The sequence below is a fragment of the Zosterops lateralis genome (genome assembly GCF_965231275.1).
Source record: "Zosterops lateralis genome assembly, chromosome: 1".
Lineage (NCBI taxonomy): Eukaryota > Metazoa > Chordata > Aves > Passeriformes > Zosteropidae > Zosterops > Zosterops lateralis.
In genome coordinates, this window is record NC_139762.1 from 50,763,040 (window position 1) to 50,789,849 (window position 26,810).

At 38.9% G+C, this 26,810-nt stretch overlaps 1 protein-coding gene across 1 annotated transcript in view; it reads right to left on the reverse strand.

Moving 5' to 3' along the window:
• Positions 1–25,457, reverse strand: part of FBXL2 (F-box and leucine rich repeat protein 2) — a 49,649-nt gene extending 24,192 nt beyond the window's left edge. The window contains exons 1-2 of the mRNA XM_083862238.1: positions 25,384–25,457; positions 11,721–11,782 (exon numbers count right to left, since the gene is read on the reverse strand). Of these exons, the coding sequence (XP_083718364.1) occupies positions 11,721–11,782; positions 25,384–25,386 (65 nt within the window). The 5' untranslated portion in view covers positions 25,387–25,457. The remainder of the gene's footprint in view (positions 1–11,720; positions 11,783–25,383) is intronic.
• Between the last annotated feature and the right edge of the window lie 1,353 nt (positions 25,458–26,810).

Consider the following 26,810-nt stretch of genomic DNA (forward strand, 5'->3'; position numbering starts at 1 on the left):
TAGCATCTATTTTGACATTTGAACATCCTTTCTAAGGCCTGTCCACTTTAGGAAACTTAGTGGCATTTAATGCACAAAGTACACAATGTGCTCAGAAAATCGCTGGACTGTTCAGATAAACACTGAAAAATGTTCTCTCTTTTAAGAGCAGCATAAATATCAGCGATCCACTAGGAACTCTCTTCTGAAATCACCTTTCTCCCCATCATGAGGGAAATGTCAGCAGATGAAGGTGTGGAGACTACACGAGGGAGAGCTACAAAAGCTTCTTGGCTTACAGAAGCTTCCTCATAGAACCACTGTGAGAGTGGAACCTGAGGGTTATCTCAGATTTACAGAAGCACAAAAGACAGACCTGCATGTTATTTGTAACAAAGAAAGAACTTGTGACACAATACTCTTGCCTAAACAAGAATGTGACATGCTTTAGAAGTGAGGTATCCAGTCCTACTGAAATAAGAAACAACAGAAGAAAGTGTAAGGTGTTGAGGAAAGGGTATTTTATACATCCCCACCACTCTTGAGTTGTCTGGCACTCTGTCTTCATGTTTCATTGTTTATTGCTGTTAAGAGATTAATGCTGATGCAGGATTTCTGCTAAAAAAAAAGTTAAACTAAAACCAAATGGAGAACAGATGTATTTATTTTTGCTTCATTCTGTATGAAGTGACTTTTCAAAAAGTTGAAAACTGGAAGTGGTTATTCTATATTAAGAGAAGAAACATTTTAGCAAGTGTAAACATTTGTGATGCTTTAGGGGTTTTTGTTGTTGTTGTTCTAGAGAAGAACCTTTCCTGCAAGGCAGCCCAAGCTGTCCCCATCAAAACATGTAACAACCAACCAAAAGCACAACTACCCTTTGCCTAAACAGTACAATAGGCAAGAGATGCCAGTAAATACTTTTATAATTCCAAAGAGACATCTGGCACATGTGCTTGAAAACACTTTTTCTCATGCTTTTCTATGTATTTACCCTCTATAATACAGTCTTTCATGTGTACCACTAACACACGCTTGTCTCCTTGCACTCTTACAGAACTACCAGTAATCCTTATCAGCCAGGAAAACTAGCCAACAAGGCACAAGACTGAGGGTTAAAGTCATTTCATGTCTTTAAAAGACATCAGTCTTTAAAGAGTTAAAATGCAACCAACAAAATGAGATGGAAACACTGAGACTGTCAGTCATCTGTCAGTGTCAGACAGTGACATTATCTGGCATTTGGGTGAAGGACCATCAGCAGGCACTTGCAATTTTAAAAAGTGGAAAAAACTACCAAGCAGGGCAGCTTTGTATAGCACTTCTGTCCTCTATGACCACAGCTACGTAGGTGGAAGCAGCCAGCAGCAGGATTCATTTCCACTTCAGTCTTTGGCAGGTATTAAACAAGGAAATGGAAATTAGGTTAATAAATTCACAGTAACATTTAGGATCATCTATTCTGAGTTCTAGTGTCCCAGGCTATTCAATTCTCCATAGTTAGCCTGTAATGAGCTCAAGAACCTCACTTACCAACACTTGGAGTCCTTCAAGCCTTTTCATTCCTAGGCACACACCACTCTGGACACGTGCCTCATGAGTTTGGCCTTGGAGACCTTTCAATGTTAACAGTCCTCACTCCACATGTGAGCTTCAAGCCAAAGGCACAAAGAGTTGTACAAGCTTAGAGCTCCCCAACTCCCTCATGGCAAACTAGCATTTGGCTAAAGCCTAAAAGGATCTATTCTTCATTTGAAAGCCTTCAAGACACGGAAAATCATCACCTTCTCTGGTAGTTTGTTCCACTGGTTAATCACTCTGTCAAAATGTTTCCCTTATATCCAACGTGAACGTCTGACTTCCAGCTCTATGCTGTTTTCTACTTTTCTTCACCAAATTAAAGAGTGCTTTAGCAGTTCATACTTTATCCTCGCCGAGTTTAAAAGCCACTTATCATGTCATCTTTAATTCCTATTTTAACAGTTGTTTTACTTCAGTTTTTTAAATCTCCTTTTCTCTGCCCATTATTTTTTCAGCATGTTTCTTCAAATGTAGACATCAGAAGCATTAAAAAATTTATTAGTATCAACAAAGCTGTACACAGACATGAAGTATGATTTCATTACTCCCATTTTCAAAGCCATTTCAGGCCACTATAACAGCCTTCCTGACACAGCATCAGACAAGAATCTTACAGAATCTCACCCATTTCCCCATCACACCCTGCTCTGGGAGGACACAGTCCAGGCCACAGCTCTGTTTGCAGCATTCCTTACTCCTGCATATCTATCAATGTAAAATTAATCTGTAAAATTAATCTTGTTTGAACACACACAATTTATCATGTTATTAATGCAATCTTAGGAGTGCCATGTCTTCATAAGGGTTAACCATTACAGTTCTTCAGTGTCCTCTATAACTTAATCTCTTTAACATGCACTGATAAACTGCACACGCATTGTTCACTTTTAAAATTAAAACACCAAACACTAAAAGTCAAGGGCTTAAGTAGAAACATGTAATTTTGGCTAGTAAAGCCAACCAAATTTTTAATTACAAAGAATGATATTGTTCAATTACTTATTTTCAAAAAAAAAAAAAAAAAAAAATTGTTACAGTCTTCTCTCTTAATTTTATATCAAACAAATCTATGGTGAATTTTTCCACTGCATACTGAATAGGAGGCTGAAATTTCTCATCATCTCTCTCTTTCCTGCTTAAAAGCGCTGCACTTAGGATTCATATTCTTCTAGTCTGGAATTTGCTTGACATTCAAGACTCACCAAAACTCAGCATAAGAGGGCCACAGACCTAGGTCACCTTTTTGAGATACTTTCACTGCAATGTATGTGGTTTTGCCAACAAGAAGCTGTTATCTATGGCCTCCATTATCTTCCCATGTATTTCCACATGTGCTTCCTTATTCCTTGTGCTGTAAATAGACTGTCCAATGTCTTTCCAAACACAGACAGTTGATTCCTAACATTGTTTACTTCCCTAAGGAGCCACAGACTGAAACAGCTGTTTCTCAAAACCCCAACACTGTACAGTGTACCTCCTACAGAGAGAGAAATCAAAGAGCGCAAGAGTTAAACTGTTTCTCTCTTGTTTTTGTAAGGCCCTTCCACATTTGATCACATGAAGAATAAGCTTTTGAAGTAAGAGCCTGGCAATTACTCATTGTAGGTATTTTGATACAATGCTATAAAGATTGATAAAAAGTGGATAACAAGATGCATGCAGTGAGTACCACACACAATAACTTTACTTCCTAGAAATTCCTACCCCCAGAATTTGGTATGAAAGACTTGGTAATTTCTAAAAAGCTTCACCACAAACCTAAGATATGGGTTTGCTTATAACTGACTTCTAAATGGAATTCCACATCAGAACTTTTGGTTTTCATGCTGTTTAAATTTATGGTGGCTTCACAGGCAAGGACAGTAACAAACTTCATCAAAATGAAAACCAAAGTAATAAGGATGAGAAATGCCTCACTGAAGACAGCACATCAACTAGATAACCTGCTTAGAAGATCCTTTCAACTTTATCACACTGTCCAGCTGTTACAAAACATGCACACAACAAATCTGTTATGTTTTCCCCATTTTAGACCATGGATTTCTTACTGATTTGTACAATTCCTTGCATAGCAAATCTATTCACATTAAAGTCCTTCACATGCAGTATGGAAGAGCAAAGCCTACAAGCGTGGAAAAGTGTCAGAGAGACAAAGCTTTCACAGCTTTGATTTTCTTTTTTTAGTAGTTTTTTCTCAGAATTTTCTCCACACACGCCCAAGAAATGGTAGAAATGGGCATCAGACTCTCAGTTCACTACTTGTGAACACACACAGTGGCAAAGTCTGCTAACAACCATAGAAACTGTCTTGTATTTCTCCTAAAATGTCATACTCAGTAAATAAACCATATTTACAATCCTTTATACATCGAAGGTTTCTCTTCACCTTAGTCCTCTGTTTAAATAAATACCCTACTGAGGTATGAGGCATCTCATGGTTAAGTGTAGTCCAGCAGTGCATACAAACACTAGAACAAAAATACGCAGGCTAGAAAACATACAGGTAAGATAAATAACTCATAGTCATAATCCAGAAAAGCAGAATCTTTAATGAATATTAAATTCAATAAATAAATTTATATCTATATGATTAACAATGTTAATGCTGGTGTACTTCTGAACTTCACCAACTTTGCAGCTAAATAGTGTAATATCTTATTCAATAAAACAAAAAGTAACACTTGTCCTGGAAAGATCAATAGTGAGGCATATTTAATTCTTTAAGGAATTTGACTATTTTCTATCAAAAAACAAGTATCTTTTCTGTCAGGCTTGTTTCAGTAGCAAAAGGCAGAGGAACACCAATTGCTACACAAGGCACAAATCCATTGACTCATCTAATGCTCGACCTTCCAGGTCAGTTTTTTTTTTTTTAAAAACCCTTTTCATTGCAGATGAGCTATTTTGTAAAGTAAAGCACTTAAACTAGAAACTCTGTTATATGCTCCAAAACTTTCCAGTAATTTAACCCTGCAGTTTCCACTTGTAAACTACTCAGGTCTGTCTCAGCTGATCTCCATAGAAAGTCTTTCAATAACAAATGTGGCACCAAAGAACACTTCTTTACAAGCCAAACCTCCTTTTCTTTCACCAAGGTACTTATTACTACACACCATTGACGTAAGTATTGGCAATTGCAAAATACTAGGCTGACTACAGGATGTCTGACATCTATTTTCCATTGAAACAGAAATCAACTTTGCTGGATTTGTTTTAGAGAGGACAGCATCTAACCTTTTATGGTCTATATGTTACTTGCAAGACAAGTGGATCCTATTATTCATTCTTTGAAAATGAGTTTTATTTATTTGTAAAGTATGTCCATGTATAACAACACAACAGCAACCTTTTTAGATATTCTCAGTATCTGAAACAAAATGCCCAATGATAAATTCAAAAAGCACCAATTGTGCTTAACTTTCCAGCCTCAGCTAGTCTATAATTTTTTAATATAAATTTTATTTTTATGAAGTGATTTTATGAAGTACAAATTTGGCAACTATAACACATCTTACTAAATAAAAGCAGTTAGCCTAATGATTAGTTCGCAGTGGTTTAAATTGCAGCCCACAGTCCTAATCCAACCTGCTGGCCACGCCAACTATGCTACAGTCTATTTTTTCCCATGAGTGAAGGGATTATAACATGGGCACTGAACAGGCAAAAATCCCCTATAACTACCCTGCACGTTATTGGCTAGATAGAGATGTGGACAAATAACAGGATGCACTGGTGCCACGCAGCCTAGGGACACTCCATAAACCAGGATCATTACTGCCACAGATGTTACATGCTTTGGTTAGTTGCTGGAGTAGGATTCAGTAGACTTGATCCAACCTGTAGCTCTGCTGCTGGGCTGGAGGATGATTTTGAACAAAACACTTCTCTTCCTGATGTCTGTGTTTGCATCATGAACACACAGATAATACTGTTCTCTCCTGTAAATATTTCATAAATTACAGACCAAAAAAGTCTAAGTATTTTTATGTATGGTTTTCTATTTAAACTGTCTAGCACCAATATTTAAGAATTTTTTTTTCTTTTTAGAAAGTAAGAGTATCGTTTGAAAGCCTTTTTGTTCTTTGATGGCACTTTTCATATGAAAATGAGGAAGAACATTTCCCCCTCTGCCTCCCATAGCTCCATATAAAAAGCAGGCTTCATTATATCACTAATATTTCTGAACATTTAGTTCTGATAATAAATGAACTAAGAGAGAGTTTAAATAAACTCCAGCTTCAAGGTAAATAAAGCCCTGAATCAAATTAAGTCTTCATTAAATATGAGATTCCAAAGAGAGGTTTAGTAGCAAATAAAAGAAAAACAAAATAAATGGTAAAGTACAGTTCCAAGGGTTGTGTAAGTCATTGCTATATTCCTTTTAGCTGTTACTCCTGCTTCAAATGCTTATTTGCTTTTGTTTGTTCCAGTGTGACTAATCCTTTGTCACAAGCATGTTCTTACTGAGAGATAATACGTGTAACTTGAACCAAGTAAAGCCAAAGCACTCCATTTATAAGGAAGCTCCAAGCAGAAACATTTAAAAAAATACTTCCTTTTCAAAATTCACAGATTTTACTTAGCACCTGGACACAATAAAACCCCATTTCCATGTCTCCTCTTCCTCATTAACGCAGCATACAAAAGCACTAGTGTGCAATTTTCTGCATCTGTTCTTCAAGCCTCTCACTCACATTTTTAAAGGAATTCCATCTGAAATATCACTGCCCAAAACATTCTGTTTTGAGCTTACACTGGCACTTGTTTGTGAACAAAACCCAATCACTTAAACATACTAAATAGAGGATGGCAGCTACCTACTCCAATTTCAAAAGGCCAAATTGAATTGTTCATATAATCGTTTGCAAATGTTTAGCATCGCATACAAAGAAGGCAGAAAATGTGTACGAACTGCCGACTAGTGAGGCAAAGAAGTGAAAAATACAAACTTGCATCTGGAACTGATCTTGGTAAGAATTTCATAAGCAGACAAACAATGCATGTAGCAGTGTAAAAAAAAAAAAGGTCAACATGAGACCTTCTCCATATTCTGAAGGGGGTATACTGACTATACTGACCACCAAGCATTGATTCAGCCTTTAGTTTCTTCAGGCAGAGCCCAAGTTCTGTCCTGAATATAAGTCACTGGAAAGTTTTAAAAACCCATCCCTCTTCAGAATAAAAGGAAATTTTTCTAAAAAAAGCTGATTAATGAGAAAATTGCAACTTATTGCATTGTCCATGTATACTTCAAGTTAGATACACTACTTTGAAGACACAGAGAAACTAAACGACTATACATTGTAACATTACATAAATCATGTATAACAAAAATAGCATTGATAATGTGATATTATTTTTAAAATTGCTCCCAAAGCATGGAAGGATTCTGAAAGAACCCCGTATATCTTATATAGTCCTAAAATAACTATAATTCTGTTGTTTTTCTAGCTAACGATCAAAATATTTAACTAATTTCAAAAGGCTTTATCTTGCCCATGACCTGTGGCTCATTCAGATCACTTACTTAGTTTAATTTCTGATCACTTTTTGGGAGGTAAGGACCACTGGAAATGATTATATGACTCCACAGAAGTGAGTCAGGATTTGCCATTATGCTGTCATCAGCTGCATTGTTTCTGCTTGCTTCTTGTCAGTGTAAGTCTCCACATTTCTAGTCAGCAAACATTTAAAGGATGGATACTCATACCATATTGAATAGTGTCAATCAGTGTTGCTCTGCACTAATTCTTTGGACAGATGTATTTCAAGCATGATATATTAAAAGACTTAATGAAAATTACTTGCATGAGGCAATATTAGAATCTGCTTTACAAAAACTATAGATTTGTGAAAATATACAAAAGTCTTATTTTCATAAGAAATATAATCCCTTCAGTTTCATCATCTGTATGAACGGTTTATATACTTGTTCAATTTGGCTCTTTCTAATTCTAAACAGTTAAACTGTAATTGTTTGGCAGACTACTATAGAGGACTTTGAAGACTTGCAAAACACTCTAAAATCAAAATAAGAGATTGCATGTGCATTATAAAACTGGAATGTTTCCCTGAGACTGTCAAACACTGAACAGCACTCTCAGCTATTCAAGGTGAAATATTTCCCTATTTAATTATACAGATCCTTGTAGTGGGGAAAATGAATCATGTCTGAGATGACAGATTGTTTTTTCCTTTCCCCTTCAAAACACACATATTGTTTTTCTGCTTACAAAATTCTTACCAACCAAGAACTGCTCCTGACAGAAGTTTTATATTTTCTTTGACTCACTAGTTCTTTGACTCACTAGTCAGTATTCTGTATGCTAAGATACAGCAGCCAAATTTTACAGTAATTATGGGCCATCCAAATGCCTCCAGGACCTAGCTAGAGAATATCCATGGCATTATGACAATTTCTTATGTAGCCTTTAATGTATCTTTTCTATTTCCCCCACAATTAAGCACACAGACGGTAAAGCACCACTTCAAATATATCAAATGCTATGATTGACTTTAGCAGTTTTAATGAAAATGAAAACATTAAAAGCTCAGCAAAAAGCAACATGCAGTAATAAAAACAAAGAATAGAAACATGAAAACTTCATTATTCAACTCTCAAGCTGCATATTCTTGCCTACAAGAAGAGCTGCTGCTGGAACTCCACTCCTGGGTTCCTCTCTTAATTTCAGTCCCAAAACTTATCCTCTTCTGAATCTGATTGACCATTCAAATTTTGAGACTGATAGCTAAGATCTGCTCTTAAATACATGCACTAAAAAAGTATGGTTTATTACAGAACTCACTATAGTTTCTATATTTGTGGTACAATTTATGAAGTTAAGGTACTTTGTAGGTAGAAAGGAACTGAAAATGGTTTAAGTGGCTGAAAGGGACAAACATCTCTGTTCCTGAAGCTCACCATTTTTGTGAAAAAACTTACAATTTTCACAGTACAGAACATCAGCAGTTAAACTACAAATGTTTAAATAATGAATAAAAATGAATAATAATGAATAAATGTTATTCAAATGTTATTCTTTCTACACACCAAAAGCACTGGCTGTATCTCCCTTTTCAGAAGTGCATTATTACCTTTCATCAAGCCAAAAAAAAAAAAAAAAAAAAAACCCAAACAAAAAAAAGAGCTGTTCAAGTATCAGAACATTCTAACATTAATTATATACACTTCATTTTTTGGTTTCAATTTATTTTCAAATTCACACTCTAATTGTAAAAATCCATTGTTTTAAGGTTTTTCCCCAGCAATTAAAAAAAAGGGCCACTTTAAGGCAGAGACATTTTGCTAGAAAAGTTACCATTAAAATAGTATTAGCCTGACTTGATTTCTTATTCTTCTGATGATAGATATGGCTTTATGAATTTCAGACACCAATTCAATTCTACAAAGAATGTCCTGTATATTCAATTGATGCTTTCTCATGAACGCATAGGCTAAGAAAAAAAATAAAGCAAAAATCATCCAAAAACTGTTTAAATTATACTATTTATAATACCACCACATAATTCTTACTTAAACATCATACAATTGAGCATTTATTCAACCTTTTACTTCTTGCAATATGTAACAGTAGAGGGGAAAGAGCACTCCTTGCCAACTGGCAAACTAATAGTGTTTCAACAGTTAACAGGGCTGATAATTTTTCCTTTAGCCTGAATACTACAAGAAAAGTTTATAGAAGCAGACTATTTCATTCACAGGTAAAAGTATACTCCAATATTACCAATAAAAATGAATGTCCATAAACCAGAAAACGTTACAAATTAAATACCTCCCTCTCTTCTCTCAAGCTATACTACCAACCTCAAAGTATTAACTGGCCCTTCCAAACAAGGGTCTTCTCCAAAAGCACCACTGTCCATACTAATCAGATATCCTTTTCCTTGTCTGCCCAGTTATCTGAGTCTGCTTGAGAAAGAACAAATAATCTCTTGTTTCTTATCCTTTCAAATGAGTTTTGTGCCTGGGAAGTTGGGGGTCTCAACCATTTACTTACAAGCATTGTAGATACTCCACAGAAAATGTGCAACAGACATGACACTGGCTTGAAAACCTTCCAGTATAATTCTAGTTGTTACATTAGAAATAGTAATAATTGTAATCATAATACTAATAATGATGATGATTATGAGCTGCAGTAAAAGACCAAGGGATTACTTTGTTCAATTTTAGAGTATGCAAGTATACCAAAGCTATTCCATGAATAAATTTAGAAGTGGTTTTATTTCACAAGTCTACCATCAGGAAAAAGTTTTTCAATTTTAGAGTAAAAAATTGGACTGACTGCTTGTTATAACCAGACTACATAAATTTAAATACTTCACACAAATGAGAACAAGAGCAATTCTGGCAATATAAGAAACTGTGTTTACATTTAATTCCCAGATATTTGGAACAAGCTATTAATCACTTTTTTTGCCACAGGTCCAATAGTGGTTTTTTTTAAGAGGGTTATAGTGCTAACAGTTTTCATACATATCTGATACAAGCAAGCAGCAAACTAAGTGCTTTTGATGACATTTTCAGTGGTATTTACTATTCTGTTCCAGCTTTCTGAGCAAATTGTTTCCATGCAACTGGTTTACTCTCCTTTTAATTAAAAGGTAGACTGCATAGCTAATAAAGGAAAAATAATTAGAATATTAATTACACCCACTGCAGCAATATTTAAGCTCTTCTGTCATAACCATAGGGTAAGACATTTTAAAACATGTTGCAGCATGACCAGACACTGTTTCAGGACTCAAAAGGCATTCAGACTCAGTCTTAAAAAAGCCTTTTTAGATGCAGGCTCATAAAACAAATTCCCCACTGATAAACCTTTAGACAGGCAGATCTGTGTCCTGAAACCTCCTTAGATATCTACACTCTGCAGGGATGAGAACCCAGATGCATGTTCCCCTCTCTAACATGCTCTGCCATTGGCCTTTTGAGTTTGTCCCTGCAGCAGTATAATTTCAAAAGGAGATTTACAGAGCACCTCCCACACATCTCCTTCCACTCCATTTTAAAACCTTGGTGATCAGCACAGTCTTGTGGGTATAATGAAACATGCACTTTATTTCTCTCTGGCAGAGCAGACCCAGTCCCAGCATTCAGCATGAGATCATCATGTTTTTTATGGAGAAAGCTGACAGCCACAGCTCAGTTTCTCAGATCATCAACTCTTTCAGCTACATCTGCAACACTACTTTGGCAACTCACCGTGCAACTGCAAAAAGGACAGACACGCACAAAACATAGATGGTTGGCTGAATCAGTTCCGCGTATGCTTCACCTACGATATTTTATGTTGTTGTTCCAGCCCCATGAAGCCTTTCAACCCTGCAAAAGGCTTTTTCAGACACTGCAGTAACAGTGTAGAGGCAGGGAGTAGCTGTACCACTGCTTCAGCTGGTGAAATCCAAGATAAGCCTGCACATCTTCCAAGTTGCTTTGTAAGAAGCTATCCTGAATATAAGAACAAACAGCTAAGCCACTGGTAGAGTCTAATTACTTTGCTTAAAATCAGCCATATGAGAGCACGAAGACATCCACCAGTCATGAGCTGAACTTACTGATCTTGGCATTCTACATAACTTTTGCAAAGATGATCCACTCACACACCAGCAAGCTGACAAAATTTATGAGTAACCTAATGACTACAATAAGAAATCCTCTGTGGGTTCTACCCTGTACAACACAGACTGGCAGCAATGGTAATAGATAGAGCTTTTCACTGCAGTGACTTTTCTGGAAGCTCTGACATTGAATTTGTATTTTATTCTGTTGTTATAAAGTTCATACCACAAAGAATGTGAACTACACTAGAGAATTAGGCTCTACAGACAGATATAAAACATAGAGAGTATGGAAGAGCTGACTACTTGGTACACCAAAGTTTTTTTGACATTTTATTTCACTTATTTTTCTAACATGCAAAGCAAAAATCACAACTAAATTACATCTTCCATGTTACAGTATAACTTGAACACATTAAAACTAATCAAGGCAACAAGCTCAAGAATTCCAAGAACTAAATCAGGTGTATTGTTATTAATTTCAAGAGGATTTAAGAAAGAATGAATAGCACCTGTAAGACACATAAGCAATGTACAATCCTCAGGTTTTTACTCTTTTAAATGTTATGTAGAATTACCTTAACAGAAGTTCTTTGGGTAGCTTTTTGTTAATAAGGGCTTCATCATTATTTGAGAAAACCTAGAAACAGAAAGAAAAAACACTATTTTAAAAACCAACAAGAAAAACATTTTTAAAAGAGGCTATTCACCTTCTACTTAGGTGCTTCATTCTCTTAAATAACTGTTAATATCAAGTTTTCAACATGTTCGTTGTCAATACTATAAAATTAGTTCAAGGTACAAAACAAAGCCACACCTCCACATACACCTGCTCTTCCCTAGTGCAGAGATTTAACTACACAAAAATTGTGAATAATAATCAGGAAACAAGGACACTTACAATGCACAAAGAAATACTTTAAGCAGTAGTGAAACTTCAAGCAATAGCAAGACATGTACAAACACACACTGGCTGCACAGTCCTAAAACTGTCCCATTACAAAAAACAAACCAGACATTTCCCAGTTATTCAGGTCCCTCCTTTCACTGTCTACAGTGCAAATACTTTGGCCCAGGTATGTGAGTATGGATAAAATATAACTATCTAGATGTTTAAAGAGTTTAGTGCCACAAATAGGGCAGCAACTGCTATACAAGCAAAGTAAGCACATCAAGAAATGCTACAAGAAAAACTGAAAATACCTCTCACCCAAACTTCATATTATTAATACATATCCTAAGAGGGAAAAAAAACCAAACAAACAAACCAGAGACTAAAAGAAAACACCCAAGGAAAAAAGCAGACAATACTAAGGTTATACAGTCAACAGCTAAACTAAAACAAAGATGTTGACCAGATTTACAACTTAGTCTAAATATTTAGGTTTGAGAAATTTTACCAGAGGAACACAGCAATAAACAAAACAGAAAGTGAAATGGAATTTAAGGAACGATGGCAAAGACTAAAAAATGTCAAAGCTACAAGCAATCATTTCCTATGTAAAGAGAAGAGCTTTAGGGAGTTCATTTGCTGCTCATAATACCAGAAACTAGGAAGAAGGATCCAAAACAGATGTGTTTTCTGAATGCTAAAAGGTAAATATGAAAATCACACAAAACATTAAAACAACTGGAAGAAATCTTCTCCATTTATTAAGTATAGGCTGTTCTTGACATCTCATCCTACTACCCACACATACTGAACACTTGGAAACTATTTGCTTTGCTTCTTGTTTTAAAAAAAATGAAAAAAGAAAAAAGGTCTATAAAAGGAAAGAAAGAAAGAAAGAAAGAAAGAAAGAAAGAAAGAAAGAAAGAAAGAAAAGAAAGAAAAGAAAGAAAAGAAAGAAAAGAAAGAAAAGAAAGAAAGAAAAGAAAGAAAAGAAAGAAAGAAAGAAAGAAAGAAAGAAAGAAAGAAAGAAAGAAAGAAAGAAAGAAAGAAAGAAAGAAAGAAAGAAAGAAAGAAAGAGAAAGAAGTTGAATATAAGCTTCGCTCTGTCTTCATAAAGGAAGGGAGACAGCAAAGATTACACATCTGGGAATTTCGAAAATATCTCCCTAAAAAAAAATTTAAGATTTGAAAACTTGAACCTCCTTCTGGCTACTGCCAAGAATCTTTTTTCTCTTCCAACACATCCTAGACTGATTTTAAGTTTAACTGTATACTACTGTTTCAATTTTGACACAGATTTCTTCACCCACTACCTCTGTGCACAGCCATCCACACATCTAAAGACAATTAAGCTGTCAACTTTCAATAGGACCAATAAGTTTAATCAAGCTTCCTTTTCCAGCAACTGGCACAGCACATTTATTCACAGACTGGGGACTACAGATATTCAAAACATGAAACAACCATGAGTATATATTTCAATAGGACAATTCTAGCTCCTTCAGAAGAGAGATGTTGGCTTTAAGCAGTTCCACATGGCTGACCATAGGCTCAGCTTTGCTCTGGTTGTTTTATATCCAATACCCATTGCTGTTGATATTTTCAGCCTTTAGGCTGAAATATACCATGTACATCAATGACATTTTAGGAACTGGTTGACTGCTTCTGACTTTGACAACTCTCATAGGTTTATGAATTATCCACATGTGTGCCATTTTTGTATTATATGCTATTCAAAGTTTGCAGCTTGTGGCCTGAAAACAATAGCATATATTGGGATTTATTTATTTTAAGAACAGTCTATATGTCTAATTGTGTTTACAGCCAAACTCATTCAGGAAAAAGGGACAAATATGTCATCCTCATAGAGGTTAGGATCACTGAAGAGTCAAGTAAGGAAATATTCCTGTGCATTGCAGGTTAGGAACACAAATCATAAAAAAAGGATGTCACCTCCATGAGATCACACAAAGTCTGTGGTAAAACATACAAGTTAACTTAGATCTCATTAATTCTGTTTGACGATCTTAACATTCAGTATCACAGACCTAAAAATCCTCTTTTAACTTAAATTTTTCTATAGCTGCAGATAATGCCTCAAAAGTTACATCATATAGCAGACACATGCACAAGCTTATATTTTTAAATAAAGCTACTTTGCAGACTGCTACTAGTTTACATGTGTGCTGTCACTTTGCCTATATAAAAAAATCTAATTATCCTTTTTTTTTTTTTACACCACAGATTCTCAAGTATACAGTAATATGGAAATATATATAGAGAAATACATATATGTGCTCATTGTGTGAGGATAACACAGGATCTGAGTTAGTAAGGTATGAGGCAAGTTACTCTAATGACTGGAGCACACATTATATCTCTTTGTGTTAAACAGTATTTCCAACTACTCATCAACAAAAGTGAACTCGCTAAAAAATCACACCACAGTAGTAAGGATTCTATTGAGGCCAAGCTGAAAAGTTAAACCTACAATCAAACCAGCAACTCTTAGGAAAAAGGCTTATAATCTTTATGTTCATATAAGATAATTCTAAAGTTTAAGTTGGATGGACAAACTATTTTGAATATGACAGCTTATCTGACCAATATGGTTCATGTAGGAATCCCAGTTAAAAATGCAGCTTTTACTCCATACTATGAGAAGCTTGTGACCTGCCCAGCCACACAAAGTACCACACCTGCTACACCAGCCACAGATAAGGCCACACACACTTTGAAAGCTGCTCTCCCTCAAACAGTAACTTTCTTTTATGTGTTTTTGTACACGTTAGCAGCAGTTCTCATATAATAACATATTATTCTTACAGAATAAGCACATCTAGAAAAATGAAAGTGTCTCTTTATAGTACTTTTACTCTGTGAAAGTTTATTAGCTTCTAGAGCCATACTGCATTTTGCATCTCAGAAGAAAAGAGGGGCTGCTTTAAAGGCTCCTCAATAAGTTTTCCCCCAACAGAAAACAGACACAGGACAACTGGAGTAGTCATTTTCTAGATAAACACTTGTAACATGATTTCAAGTGCAAGCAGAGAAAGACAGAAGGTGCAAACAGGACGATACGTTCAATTGTTTGAAGAGTTTCTGATAATTTAAAACTTCTGTTAATGAAGCAAGAACCCTAGTACATTCATGTATTGTTGGTTTGATTTTTTACTCAATTTTTATTACATAACCTCTATTTTTTTGTTTCTATTTACAAAAAAAATCCACCAAAACATTAAGTCAAGGAAGTGTTTGATCACTGTAAAAAATATTACAGTATTCTTGTCAAATATGGGTTTTTTTCTTTACTCACAGATCGTGCTGACAATGACATGCCCTTAGAATACCTGTACACAATAATCCAGAATAACAATTAGGAATACCCTGAATGTCAAAAGAATATTTCTCCCCTCTTTGCTTTTGTATTTGGTAGCAAGTTTGAATGCATTAATGATAGTGTATCTCAAACTCTGCAAAAGTCTGGTTTTAACTGTATAAAACCCCCAAATACAACAGACAAATCTGTGCACAAGGAAAAAGAATGCAATTCAACATAGGTAATAAATGTTATTCTAAAAACAGTTTTAAATTTTCTGTAAACACAAGAAGAGATACAACATACAAGAAGATCTCAACATTCTTAAAATGACTGCAAGAACAAATAACACAAAACAAAATCCACAAGAGAAAACTGTAATTCCTTATTACATGAATCTCGAGACATTTCTCATATTCCTTAACTGATCTCTCTTGGTAATATCTTCACAGTACTTTTGGAAGATTGGTTATGAGTTAAAAAGGGAGGATTTTCTTTAAAAATTACCTGATACTTTCTTACATTAAATTTATTTAGCAACTACATTTTAAAAAATCTTTTTATTATATAAACAAAGCATTTGTTGTGTAAATCTCTGAAACCCAAAAAGGATAATCTCCCTATTTTAATTCCCCTTCCATATTATTAAACATAATAATTGCCACTAGTCCTAGAGCATGACTTCTTGGTACACCACACAGCTTGCCACCATTGAAAGCAGCACATTAATCTCTTCTGGTCTAACAGTTGGTGATAAAGGTCTTCTGTTTGCACCAGAATTAATGAGATGAAGAAATCTTTTCTGACTTTTCTGACTGAGTTATTTCAAGATCAAAATAAGACTATACTATTCATTTTGGAGATCGTCCTTATTTTTTTTTTAAGCATGCAATTTCAGTTGTCATTCAATCCTCTATTGAAGAGGACTATTTTCTTAACAGATGAAACAGTTTTGGTAGCAGCTCATCCATTATGGCTCAGTTCCACTGAGATATTTATGTATCTAATTTCCACTGAAATCAGAGTAGATAAGGACTTTCAACCTGTCAACTTCTCAAACCAAAAGTTATTAAAAACCCAGACTCTCAAAGATAGCCTTGCTTAGTAGCATGCTAAAGGAATTATGGGCAAAAGTAGGTTTGGGGAAGATGAAGTGTGAAAGACTCTAAAGAGCATCAGCAAAAGGCATATAAACTGAAAACAAGGCTGAAGTATTTATCAATTCATGAAAAAACCCCAACATTTGGGTCATTTTCACCAAAGGAGACAGTAGGCTAGAATTATATCCATATACTTCCTTCCCTTCTTGGGCTGACAGAGCACATATCCTATCTAAATTGTAAATACAGCCATATGTATTTACACCAAGTAAATTTACACCAAATAAAAACAAGATGTATTTACATCAAGTCTTTCGGGTTTTCACTGGCAAGAACAATTTTTATTAAGTATTATTCATGCAGTAATAGACATGGTAAAGCCAAATTTTAAAGGAAAATCCTGAGAAAATAAAATTAAAGTTTTATTCAGTACCTTGATGTGCAGATTTTTGTTGCCAAACACAAAACCTAGCAGCTTGCTGCATCTCTCTCCTCCTCAGCTGAGACATCTAATTGTTGCCTGTGCTATTTCCTTTTTACTTTTTATTGAAAGCACCTGGTGCCATAGTGGTAGGAAAGCCACCAAATTGACTTTGCTACCCAGAGCAGCTCACAAGTAAACTGAAGTAATGAATGGCATCATAAAAAGCTCTCTATTTAAATACACCACAAAAATGGAGGAGGAAGAAGAGCTAAAACAACTTTCCTTTACCGTAAATTTCAGATTATCCCATGTTGCACTCATATAGTATAAGTGTATAAAATGCTCTAATGCTCAGGGAATTGGTGCTAGCTAGGGCTTCCTCTAGAAATGTACAATCAATGCATCAGACAGGCAGAATCATTTAACACCATGCAAGTGGCACAATGCAGCCGTATCCAGGCAACTAAAGGAGTGTTAGACAGGATATACATTGCCAACAGAACTGAAATAAGTGATACTGAAGACACAACAGCTGATGACACAGGAATGCTGCTAAACTAGAACCCATGGTTAAGCCTTCTCTATAATCAATAAAAATTATAACACACCAAAGTGAACCTTGAAATGCAATCCCACTTGAACACATTGTCTCTACAGCAGAGACAGACTGGCAAAATCTTTTATTTCAACACACAGACACTGTCTCTCCTTCAGGCTCTCATTCCTATGCTCCAGCTGTTCACCCTGCTCAGGCTTTGCCTTCATGCATTTTAAAATCCAGCCTTCCTGGCCTGCTGTGGTTGCTGTTGTGTTTTCTTCCCTTTGGACACACACTACCAGAGCCCTGGGCATGGTCTTCAGCAGCCTTATAGCTTCCTCCTTGCTGCCAGATACCCCCTGGATCTTTTGCACTGGTCTTTCCTTGGGGTGTGTTCTCGTCTAACGCTGTGATGACAAATTGAACAAAAGCAACACCTTATATCAAATACTTCTGTTCTTATTGTGCCGGTCATCTTAAAGAGTTAAGGCTCACCTTCAGAGAAGATCAAATGCACCTGAGCACATCTCTCTGTTTTTCCTTAATGCCTTTCAATGACCTAAGGCTGCTTATAAGGGCCACAATGCTTTTTAAAATTTCCCCAGAATAAGTGCTGTTTAACATAATAAAACCTTCCAGGCAGAAGCAGCTGGCCACAGTGCCCACTTTGCTGCTTGATTCTCTTCCAGAAGAGCCATCATTCTTGTTTTACCAGCACTGGTATTCATACCACATCATTCACATTTTACTGGAGGGCATCAGCCTGGCTCTGCAAGGCCCAGTTTTTACTGGGTGACAGAACAAGGTCATTTGTGGACTTCAGAGCTGATGTCCACAGCTGCACAGCTCTACCTCGAGGCCTCTGGCTGTTCCAACTCAAGTGCCTCCCAGTGCAGAGCAGGAGGTGCTTGGAGGTTGCCTTTCCCACTGCCTCCAGCACACCAGCCCACCCCCAGTTGCTCAAACAGCTCTCATGATCTTTTCCTGTGTATTTCTCTGAAGGGCAGTCACCTATTGCCAGTAACGTATTTGGAAATCACCACTCAAGCCTTTTAAAGAGTATGGCTTCATTCCTGCAAGCAGCCAGGGTACTGAGGTCTAAGAGCTTCACCTGACCTGTTAGCTGAGATGCTCATACCCCAGTGCAAGACAGCCTTGTCTTACTAAGTCACCAAAGAGACAGCTATCCTCTGACTCCAGTGAGAGAGCTCCTGTTCTTGCTTGTTAAAAAGGGGAAATCCAATGGTTTGCAGAATTAGTAATTGACCTAATTACTTGTAGGCCCAAAATTCGGTTGAAAGATAACATTTTATCAATACTTGCTATCATGTAATTGGTGTTTGGTAGACAGCATGGCAGAAAACATTCTGTTAAATCCAAAGAAAGAGGCATTACACTATTATTGGCAAAAAAGGTTGCAAGCTCTGCTTTCCCTACGCTACTCTGAGACAGGAGGTACATAAAAGACTAACCCTTCATTCTGGTGCACCCAGCTCATGTTTGCCTTTCAAGGCATCGTCTTCTAACCACTACCAGAGATGGCAGAACAAACCTGAACCACACAGAAAATAAACTATTCCTTACGTAATCTTCTATGACTAGAGACTAGTTCAGATCAGGAAAGAAAGGGAAATAAAATAAAAATCCAACAACTACCATTTAAACACTAAGAAATGTCAAAAAAGCTGTTAATTGTATCCCCATATAGTCTTTAAACATAGGCAAAGAGACAGCTGAAAAAACAGGTTTGACGAAGTTTTATCCTCATCATCAGTTAGTCATTTACTGATTGGCAAATCTTTCCTCCAATTTGCTTTCTCTTAAAAAAGATGACTGAACACTTCCTTTTTCAGATAATTATCCATTACTCGTCTTTTAAGATTACACCCTTCCAAACAGTACATGATGATGCATTTAGACATCATTCCTAAAAAAACTAAATTAAAATAAAGCATTTAATTAGCAGTCCAATCTATAAAGTACTTTGAAGCGGAATATGGGGAAACCCATATGATCATCTTTATGGGCTTGGAGAGCAACAGACCCATGAATTAATGGGAGAATGGCAGAAAATTAAAATCAGATGGACGAAGCAGTTGTTGCCTGTACCCCATCACAAAGGTACAAAGTAGCCCCTCACAACATTGATTACACATCAGATAGATTTGTATTTCTTGATCAGGTAAATGACAAATCCCTCTTTATGCATCAAGCAGAGTCTCAAATGGAATTTGCAAAAGCCTAAGTTCAAAAGACCTGAGAAAGGTTCTTTTCTTTGACTACTCAAATAACTTTAAGACTAAGCAGAAATACTGGAGAAGATTTTAAGGTAGTCTCCATCAAAACATTCACAAGGACTGTGCGCTCAAATTACAAATTGTGTAATCACAAAAATTATCCAGCTGGTGTCACATAATTTTGTAGAATTGTGCTATAAATACACGTTCTCAAAGGCATTCAGAACATGATATGTTTCTGAACAAAATCAGTCCAAGAGAAAAGTTAGTGTCCATTCATTTCAATGTAGCAATATTTGCTTAGGGATAGCCATGTATTTTCAGCCATCCAAATTTAATCCACAACACAGATTCAGAGCCCTTAGGAGAACACCTATCAAAACTCCTCTGAATCCCCACTTCCACATATAGCTGTTTTTACTGACATACATATGGCTAAGTTTTATTCCCAGTCTTCAATATCAGCACACAAACTAACAGGTTGATGGCACGACAACAGAGACCTGAAATCCTCCTGGAGCGTTCACACGGAGCTTCTTCTGCAAGTCCATTTCCCCAGGAGTTTGCACCGTTCTAATTTGAACTGACAGAGTTCTCCCTCCAGTCACGCAATCCCATATCCAGAAAGGCAATTCCTCTTATTGCACTCAGCTCAAACTGTAAATGAAATCACAGCTTAAGTACTGACTGCATGGTTGAAGCAGTCAGAACACTTGTTCTACGCACCTGTGAAACAGAAATCTTGAATACTAATCCTCCCCCTCCATAACTGCTCTTCAAAAACACATTTGAGATATAAAAGGCATGGCTTATTACAGGGATGGCTCTATAGTTTCTACAAAGCCATTTCAAAGCAGTGCTTGATCTGCCTCATAAACACTATGCCAGAACTGAGGTTTTTCCTAGTACTGAGCATGAAATCTTTACTATGAAGGGCAAATCTTCTCTGCAAGGCAAATCTCCCTAGAAAATTAACAAGAAAAAAAAAATATGCTTTGTGGCTACATACGCCATATATGTAGTGCATAATTAATAAAAGCTGCAATACATGTAATCCATTATTAATAAAAGCTTTCAATTGTAACAGACAAAATTAAGTACCTCTTCATGGTTAAGAGCAGTAATTACATTTGACTTCAAAGGAAATAACATCATAGTAGCATTTCCAAAACATCTTTTTCAAATTGTTTTTACCTTTCAAGAAAGGTAATAGGTTGAGATTTAGAACAGAAACTGGACATTTAGTATTTGCCAAGATGTACATTTCTTGAATTTCTGCAGAAACAAAATTATCTTGATACTTTTGTTCAGAAGTAGTTCTGAAAACAGTCTATAATCTACAAGCACACTTAGACATTTTGCCCCTTAATATTTATATAACTACCATGTAACACCAAGCTATGATATGGAAATGCCTTTTCTCTGTGAAGCTCTGACCTCAATTTCAACCTCTGAAGACAGACAAACTTGACATACTGGTAGAGTTTCACATTTATGCAGATTTGATTATGTCCTTGTCTTCTTGATTTAAATGTACAGAACATACTGGGTAACCAGCTGAACAGCAATCAAATCCAATGAAAACCAAATCCACTGTTTCCTTCTGCCTACCAAGGAGAACACAGGAAAACAACGGAACAGAAAAAGAAGAGTATAACAAGAATTAAGGGAAATATTTTGGGTGCTGCAGCTTGATACCAAACATTGAGTACTTTCTTGTGGGCCACACAGCAGAAGTTCATAGTTCCAAACAGTCATAAATGTGCAAGTCTAGAAAAGGGTAAATTTCCAGTTCTCCTCTAGCAGTGGTTCCTCCAACACGAAGATAAAAACCCAGGGGGAATCCCTCAAGAAATTCTATCAACTGTAGTTGATTTTGCCAGCTGAGGGTACCCTTGTGTCAACTATTGCTGCATTTCCACTGCCTCCCTGTATCCAACACAAATTATTTTAATCCATTTAAACATTTAAATTCACACTGTAGTTTTGTTTGGATGGATTTTGTTCTGTTTTGTAGAATCACACTCTATACACAGATTTTCAGACATTCATAGTACAGCACACTTTTTGAAAAATAAGGCTGAGAAAAATGTTTGATCTTTACCAACCTTTTGTTCTTCAGACTCAAGAACAATTTGTTTAAGTTTTGAGAGACAGGCAAGTAATTTCTTGATCTTGAAAAAAAATGGAATTGACAGAGAGGATACCAGTACCTAGTGAATTTTAAGTTTATCATTATACACTTTTAATGCCTCATGTAAATGTTTTTCTGCATTTTCAAGAATGTATATCTGATTTTCACCATATAGAAGTTACTCTGTGTTTTCAATCTTCCTTTTCAGAAGGTTTACAAAGAATGAGAATGTACCACTCTGCATCAAAAGTTCAAGTTGGAAAGTTGTTTTGTAAAAGCTCAGGGGAACAGCTGGACTCAAGCCCTACCACATTCACACCAAGTCACTCAAAATACACACTCAAGTATGATAGTAAATTTTAACAGTTCTTGTGTTGTCCTGAAAACATGGAGGGGTAAAAACAAAATACAAAACAAAACAAAACAAAATAAACAAACAAACAAAAAAAGCAGAAACCTATGGAGAATATGGACTGCCTTTCTAAAAAGATTATTAGAAAGAATGCAAGTGGATGTTGTGGCTATTGTCTAAACTAGCTTGAGGGAGAACTCCTCGGTGTCACAATTTCATCTGGTTTTGTCCTACTTAGCATATCCCACTTATGTGCATTTCTAATTCAGTAGAAAGATTATCAGAATTATCAGTTGATAACAATTTACATGAAATTAATGCAGTTATTCTGACTTCCAATGATGAAACAGCTGAAGTACTGTCAATGTGTAGCCTTCTGCTGGGATTCAGATCAATATTGTCACAGTGCCAACACTAGTACTACTTTTCTACACCTACCTAAAAATAGTTGCCATGCTTCACTGAAAACCTGACTTTTATTTTCAACTTTCCACATCTGCTAGCCCCATGTCATCCCTCATTTTAACTAGGATGATTAAATATTCCAGCCTGTATAAAATAAGCAAGTAGTAAGCTAACAGTCCTTCTGACTTTTAGGAACATGGATATTCGCTGTACTAAAAGGTCTGGTGTTAATTGCTCAAAATTATTCTATGAAGCTATGAAAAACTAAGAAGGAAAGAACAACTGGGATAAGAGCAACCCTATAAGACAGAGCAATTCAAGTATAAGCATGCATTGAATAAAATTCTTGAAAATTTTTAAAATAATAACAAAAAATGGTGGTAACAGTTTAATAGCTGTCAAAGGCAAGTAAGAAGCTGCCCAATCTAACAATCTGCACAGCAGATGGTATAATTTCTGAGATTCCCCAGTGCAATTACAGCACCAAGGCTGCTTTGCAGATTCTACATCTGCTGAGTTTAGACTGCTTAAGGTATCTCATTGGGAATGTCAAAATGGACCACAAAAAAACCCACCATGCCTGGAGTTTGGAAAATATTTACTTACAGAGTAATAGAACCATTAAGAATGAAAATCATCTCCAAGACTGAGTCCAGCCTATGTCCAAACACCACCATATGTTCAACTAAAACATAGCTCTAAGTGCCACATCCAGTAGTTTCCTGAACACCTGTGACTCTGCCATCTCCCTGTGAAGCCCATTCCAATGCTTAACAACCCTTTCAGTGGAGAAATTCTTCCTGATGTCCAACCTGAACCTCCCCTGGTGCAGTTTATAAGCATCTGGCTAGTTGTTCTTCAGTCTGTAATCTATCTTAAATTTAGAGTATGAGATAAATCCATTTTATTCAAATGACTTAAGATACTGCATTTTCTCTGATGGAATATTAATGTGAAGCAGAACATGTCACTAAGCCACATCACAATCACTCCACCAATGCTACACCATCCACAGCCTCATTCACTGAGGTTTACTCCTCCTTGGAGCAACAGACAAAAACCTTTGCAAAGCAAATCCAAACTGATTCTACACAGAAGCATACTGCAATCATGCACAATCTATCTGTATTTTTATTCCACCTCACAGCTGTGTTTTCAAGGTTGCTTCCTTTGGGTTCAGAACACACAGGCTAGAATTGGGAAGGAACAGTAGGCAATGTGCAGGGGAAGAAAGAGAGCTCAGGAACAAGCCTTCATGCAAAGGAAGAAAAGTTGCAACACCACAGGAATACAGTTCTTCCCTTTGTGAGGCTGAGTGTTCCCTCCGCCTCCCCAGAGCGTGGTACAGAAAACCTACTATCATTACACACACGTAAATATACACATGAACTGATTGTCTGCCTTAGAACACTGTGTACCTCCCCATGTGGGAAAGGCCAGCAACTGTGTCTTCTCACTGCATCTATCATCATAACTATCACTGAGAAGCAGTAAGACATCAGACAATTAAGTTGTAATTGCAAACAGGGCTCAAACCAATCATCTTTCCAAACACGCTGTGCCTGTCCCTACACACTCCCCCTTACGTGCCTTGTCATCTTCCTTCCACAAACATCTGATGCATCTCTGCCCTGCCACCCGTGGCATACACACACACACTGTGTCACATCCCCACAGAGCAAACCACAGCCGCTCTTCCTCCTCCGCTGCCGCCCTCCACACACATCTGCTCCGTGTCCTGCCGTCCCCACACACAGGTGAAACAAACCCTGAGCCTGCCACGCTCACCCCACGGATTTATTATGAATGCACCCACACGCACACAGCACAACATCACAGCAGTGCACGCTCACAGACACACAAGCAAGCCACTGCTGCTCCGTGCACACAAAATGCCATTCCCTGTATCTGCTGCGTACACAGAGGACTACAGATAATCCTTGCCACACCCATAGCATACATGCCACAGATTATGCCACACCCAATATTCACTATATATACACACAGGCACAAGCCCATACCAGACAGCGGCAGGCAGACATGACTACATACAGACGATGCCATGTCACGGCCCTGCACACAATGTCACATTTCTGCTACAACACAAACACACCATAGCCGAAGCCCAAATCACAGCAGACGCACTGAGCCATAGCATTACGCTCACGTCCCATTGTATATCTCCTATCTACACACATCCCAGGCCACACCCTGGCTCACGGCACACGCACAAGGATCCAGCACAGCGCCCAAACCCGGCATCCCGCGCATCCATCCACACGGTGACACCCCATCCCTGCCCTGGGCACCACACACGCCCTGGCTTCTCCTCTCCACTTTATACGGGGAACTCCACACCTCCATCATTCCCCAGCCGCCCTACACACCCATGTAAACACACCATCCCTCCTGTGTTATCCGGGCGGACAGCACACCTGGCCCTCGTCACACGCCGGGCAGAGCCCTGCCATGGCTGCTCCCCGTTAACCGGGGGAGGAGGAGGCGGTGAGGCGCCCGGCACCCCTCACCACAGACAGGCGGACAAGTGCTACAGCCAGGGGCCCCACCTGCTCCGGGCAGGCACGCAGGCAGACAGACACAGGGCAGACAGACAGACACAGGGGCAGCCAGACAGACACAGGGGCAGACAGACACTCTCTTTTCCCTACAGCGTGTGTGGGCGCCCCCCGCGCCGGGCCGCACGCCCAGCCCGGCCCGGCCCCGCATCCGCCCGCGCCCCGCGCTCCCCGCCCGCCGCCCTCGCCTGGGGCCGCTCCGCACGGCCCGGCCGGCACTCTCTCCCCGCCCCGGGCGGCCGGGCCGTGCCGCGGGCTCCTCACCATGGCAGAGGCGCGGCGGCGGCGATCCCGGTTGTCCCGGCGACGAGCAGCCCCGAGGAGGGCGCCAGGTGCCCCCGCCGCCGCCGCCGCCGCCGCCGCCGCTGCCGGAGCCGGGGCGGGGCCGCCGCGCGCCCGCGTGACCGGCACCGCCCCTGCGCCGTGGGGCCGCCCACCCCGCGCCGCCTCACGGGGGAGGGCGCTGCGCCCGGCGGGAGCGGCGCGCGGGACAGGGGACAGGGGACAGGGGACACGGGACAGGGGACACGGGACACGGGACGGGGGACACGGGACAGGGGACACGGGACACGGGACACGGGACACGGGACACGGGACACGGACAAGGGACACGGGACACGGGAGACGGGACACGGGAGACGGGAGACGGGACACGGGACACGGGACACGGGACACGGACAAGGGACACGGGACACGGGACAGGGGACAAGGGACACGGAAGACGGGACAGGGGACACGGGCCGGGGCCGCTGCCGCCCTGCCCGGGGTCCGCAGGTGTGTCCACACCCCGCGCCTCCCGCCCGCAGCCTGGCCTGGGATTTGTGTTGGGCGCAATGAGCTCCTGGAGACACGGAATCACGGAATCGTCAAGGCTGGAAAGGACCTTATAGATCATCAGGTCCAACCATCAGCCCGGCGCTGGAACACCCAAAACACTAAACTACATCACCCAGCGCCAGATCCAGACACCTGCAGGGATGGGGAATCCTCCACCTCCTGGGACAGCCTAGTCCAATGCCCGACCACACTAACAATGATTTTTTTTTTATTATTTTCTGATATCTAATTCTCCCTGCTCTCAGGCCCAGGCCATGACATTGGTCGTGTCCCTGGAATGGGGCAGAGCAGGCCGGCTCTGCCCAGGTGCGGCCTCCCCTCAGGGGCTGTGCAGGCCCAGGGCAGGTCCAGCCCAGGATGTCGCCTTGGCCACTGCAACACGCAACCACTGGGGATGGCCGGGGGAACGACAACATCCTAAATCGCTGCGGAAAAATCCACAAAAGGCGGTCTGTCGGCCAGCCAAGAGCTTTCAGGCCATGCGTGCTGTCAGTAAGAGCACGGCTTGCTTCTGCAAACACTCCCCGCGTACAACCGCCGTCAAGGCCAAACACAACATTGTTGGTAGCGCACTCCTTATGGGTCACATCTGTTCAGCAGTCACAATACCCCTCGCTAAAATGAGGAGATGGGAGAAATTGTGAGGAAAAAATTGCCCCAGCAGGTATTGTTTTCTGTTGATTCAGTCCCTCAGGTTTCTAAGAATCCAAAGCGGTCGTTGCAGAGTAACAGGAGTTTGCTCTTTGGAACGGGCTGCGTTCATTCCTTTAAGGAATGAAACATTCTGGTTTGATTAACAGTAAAAAATACTTTCTTACGAAAGTGTCCTTTCTCAGAACCCACACAGAAATAGT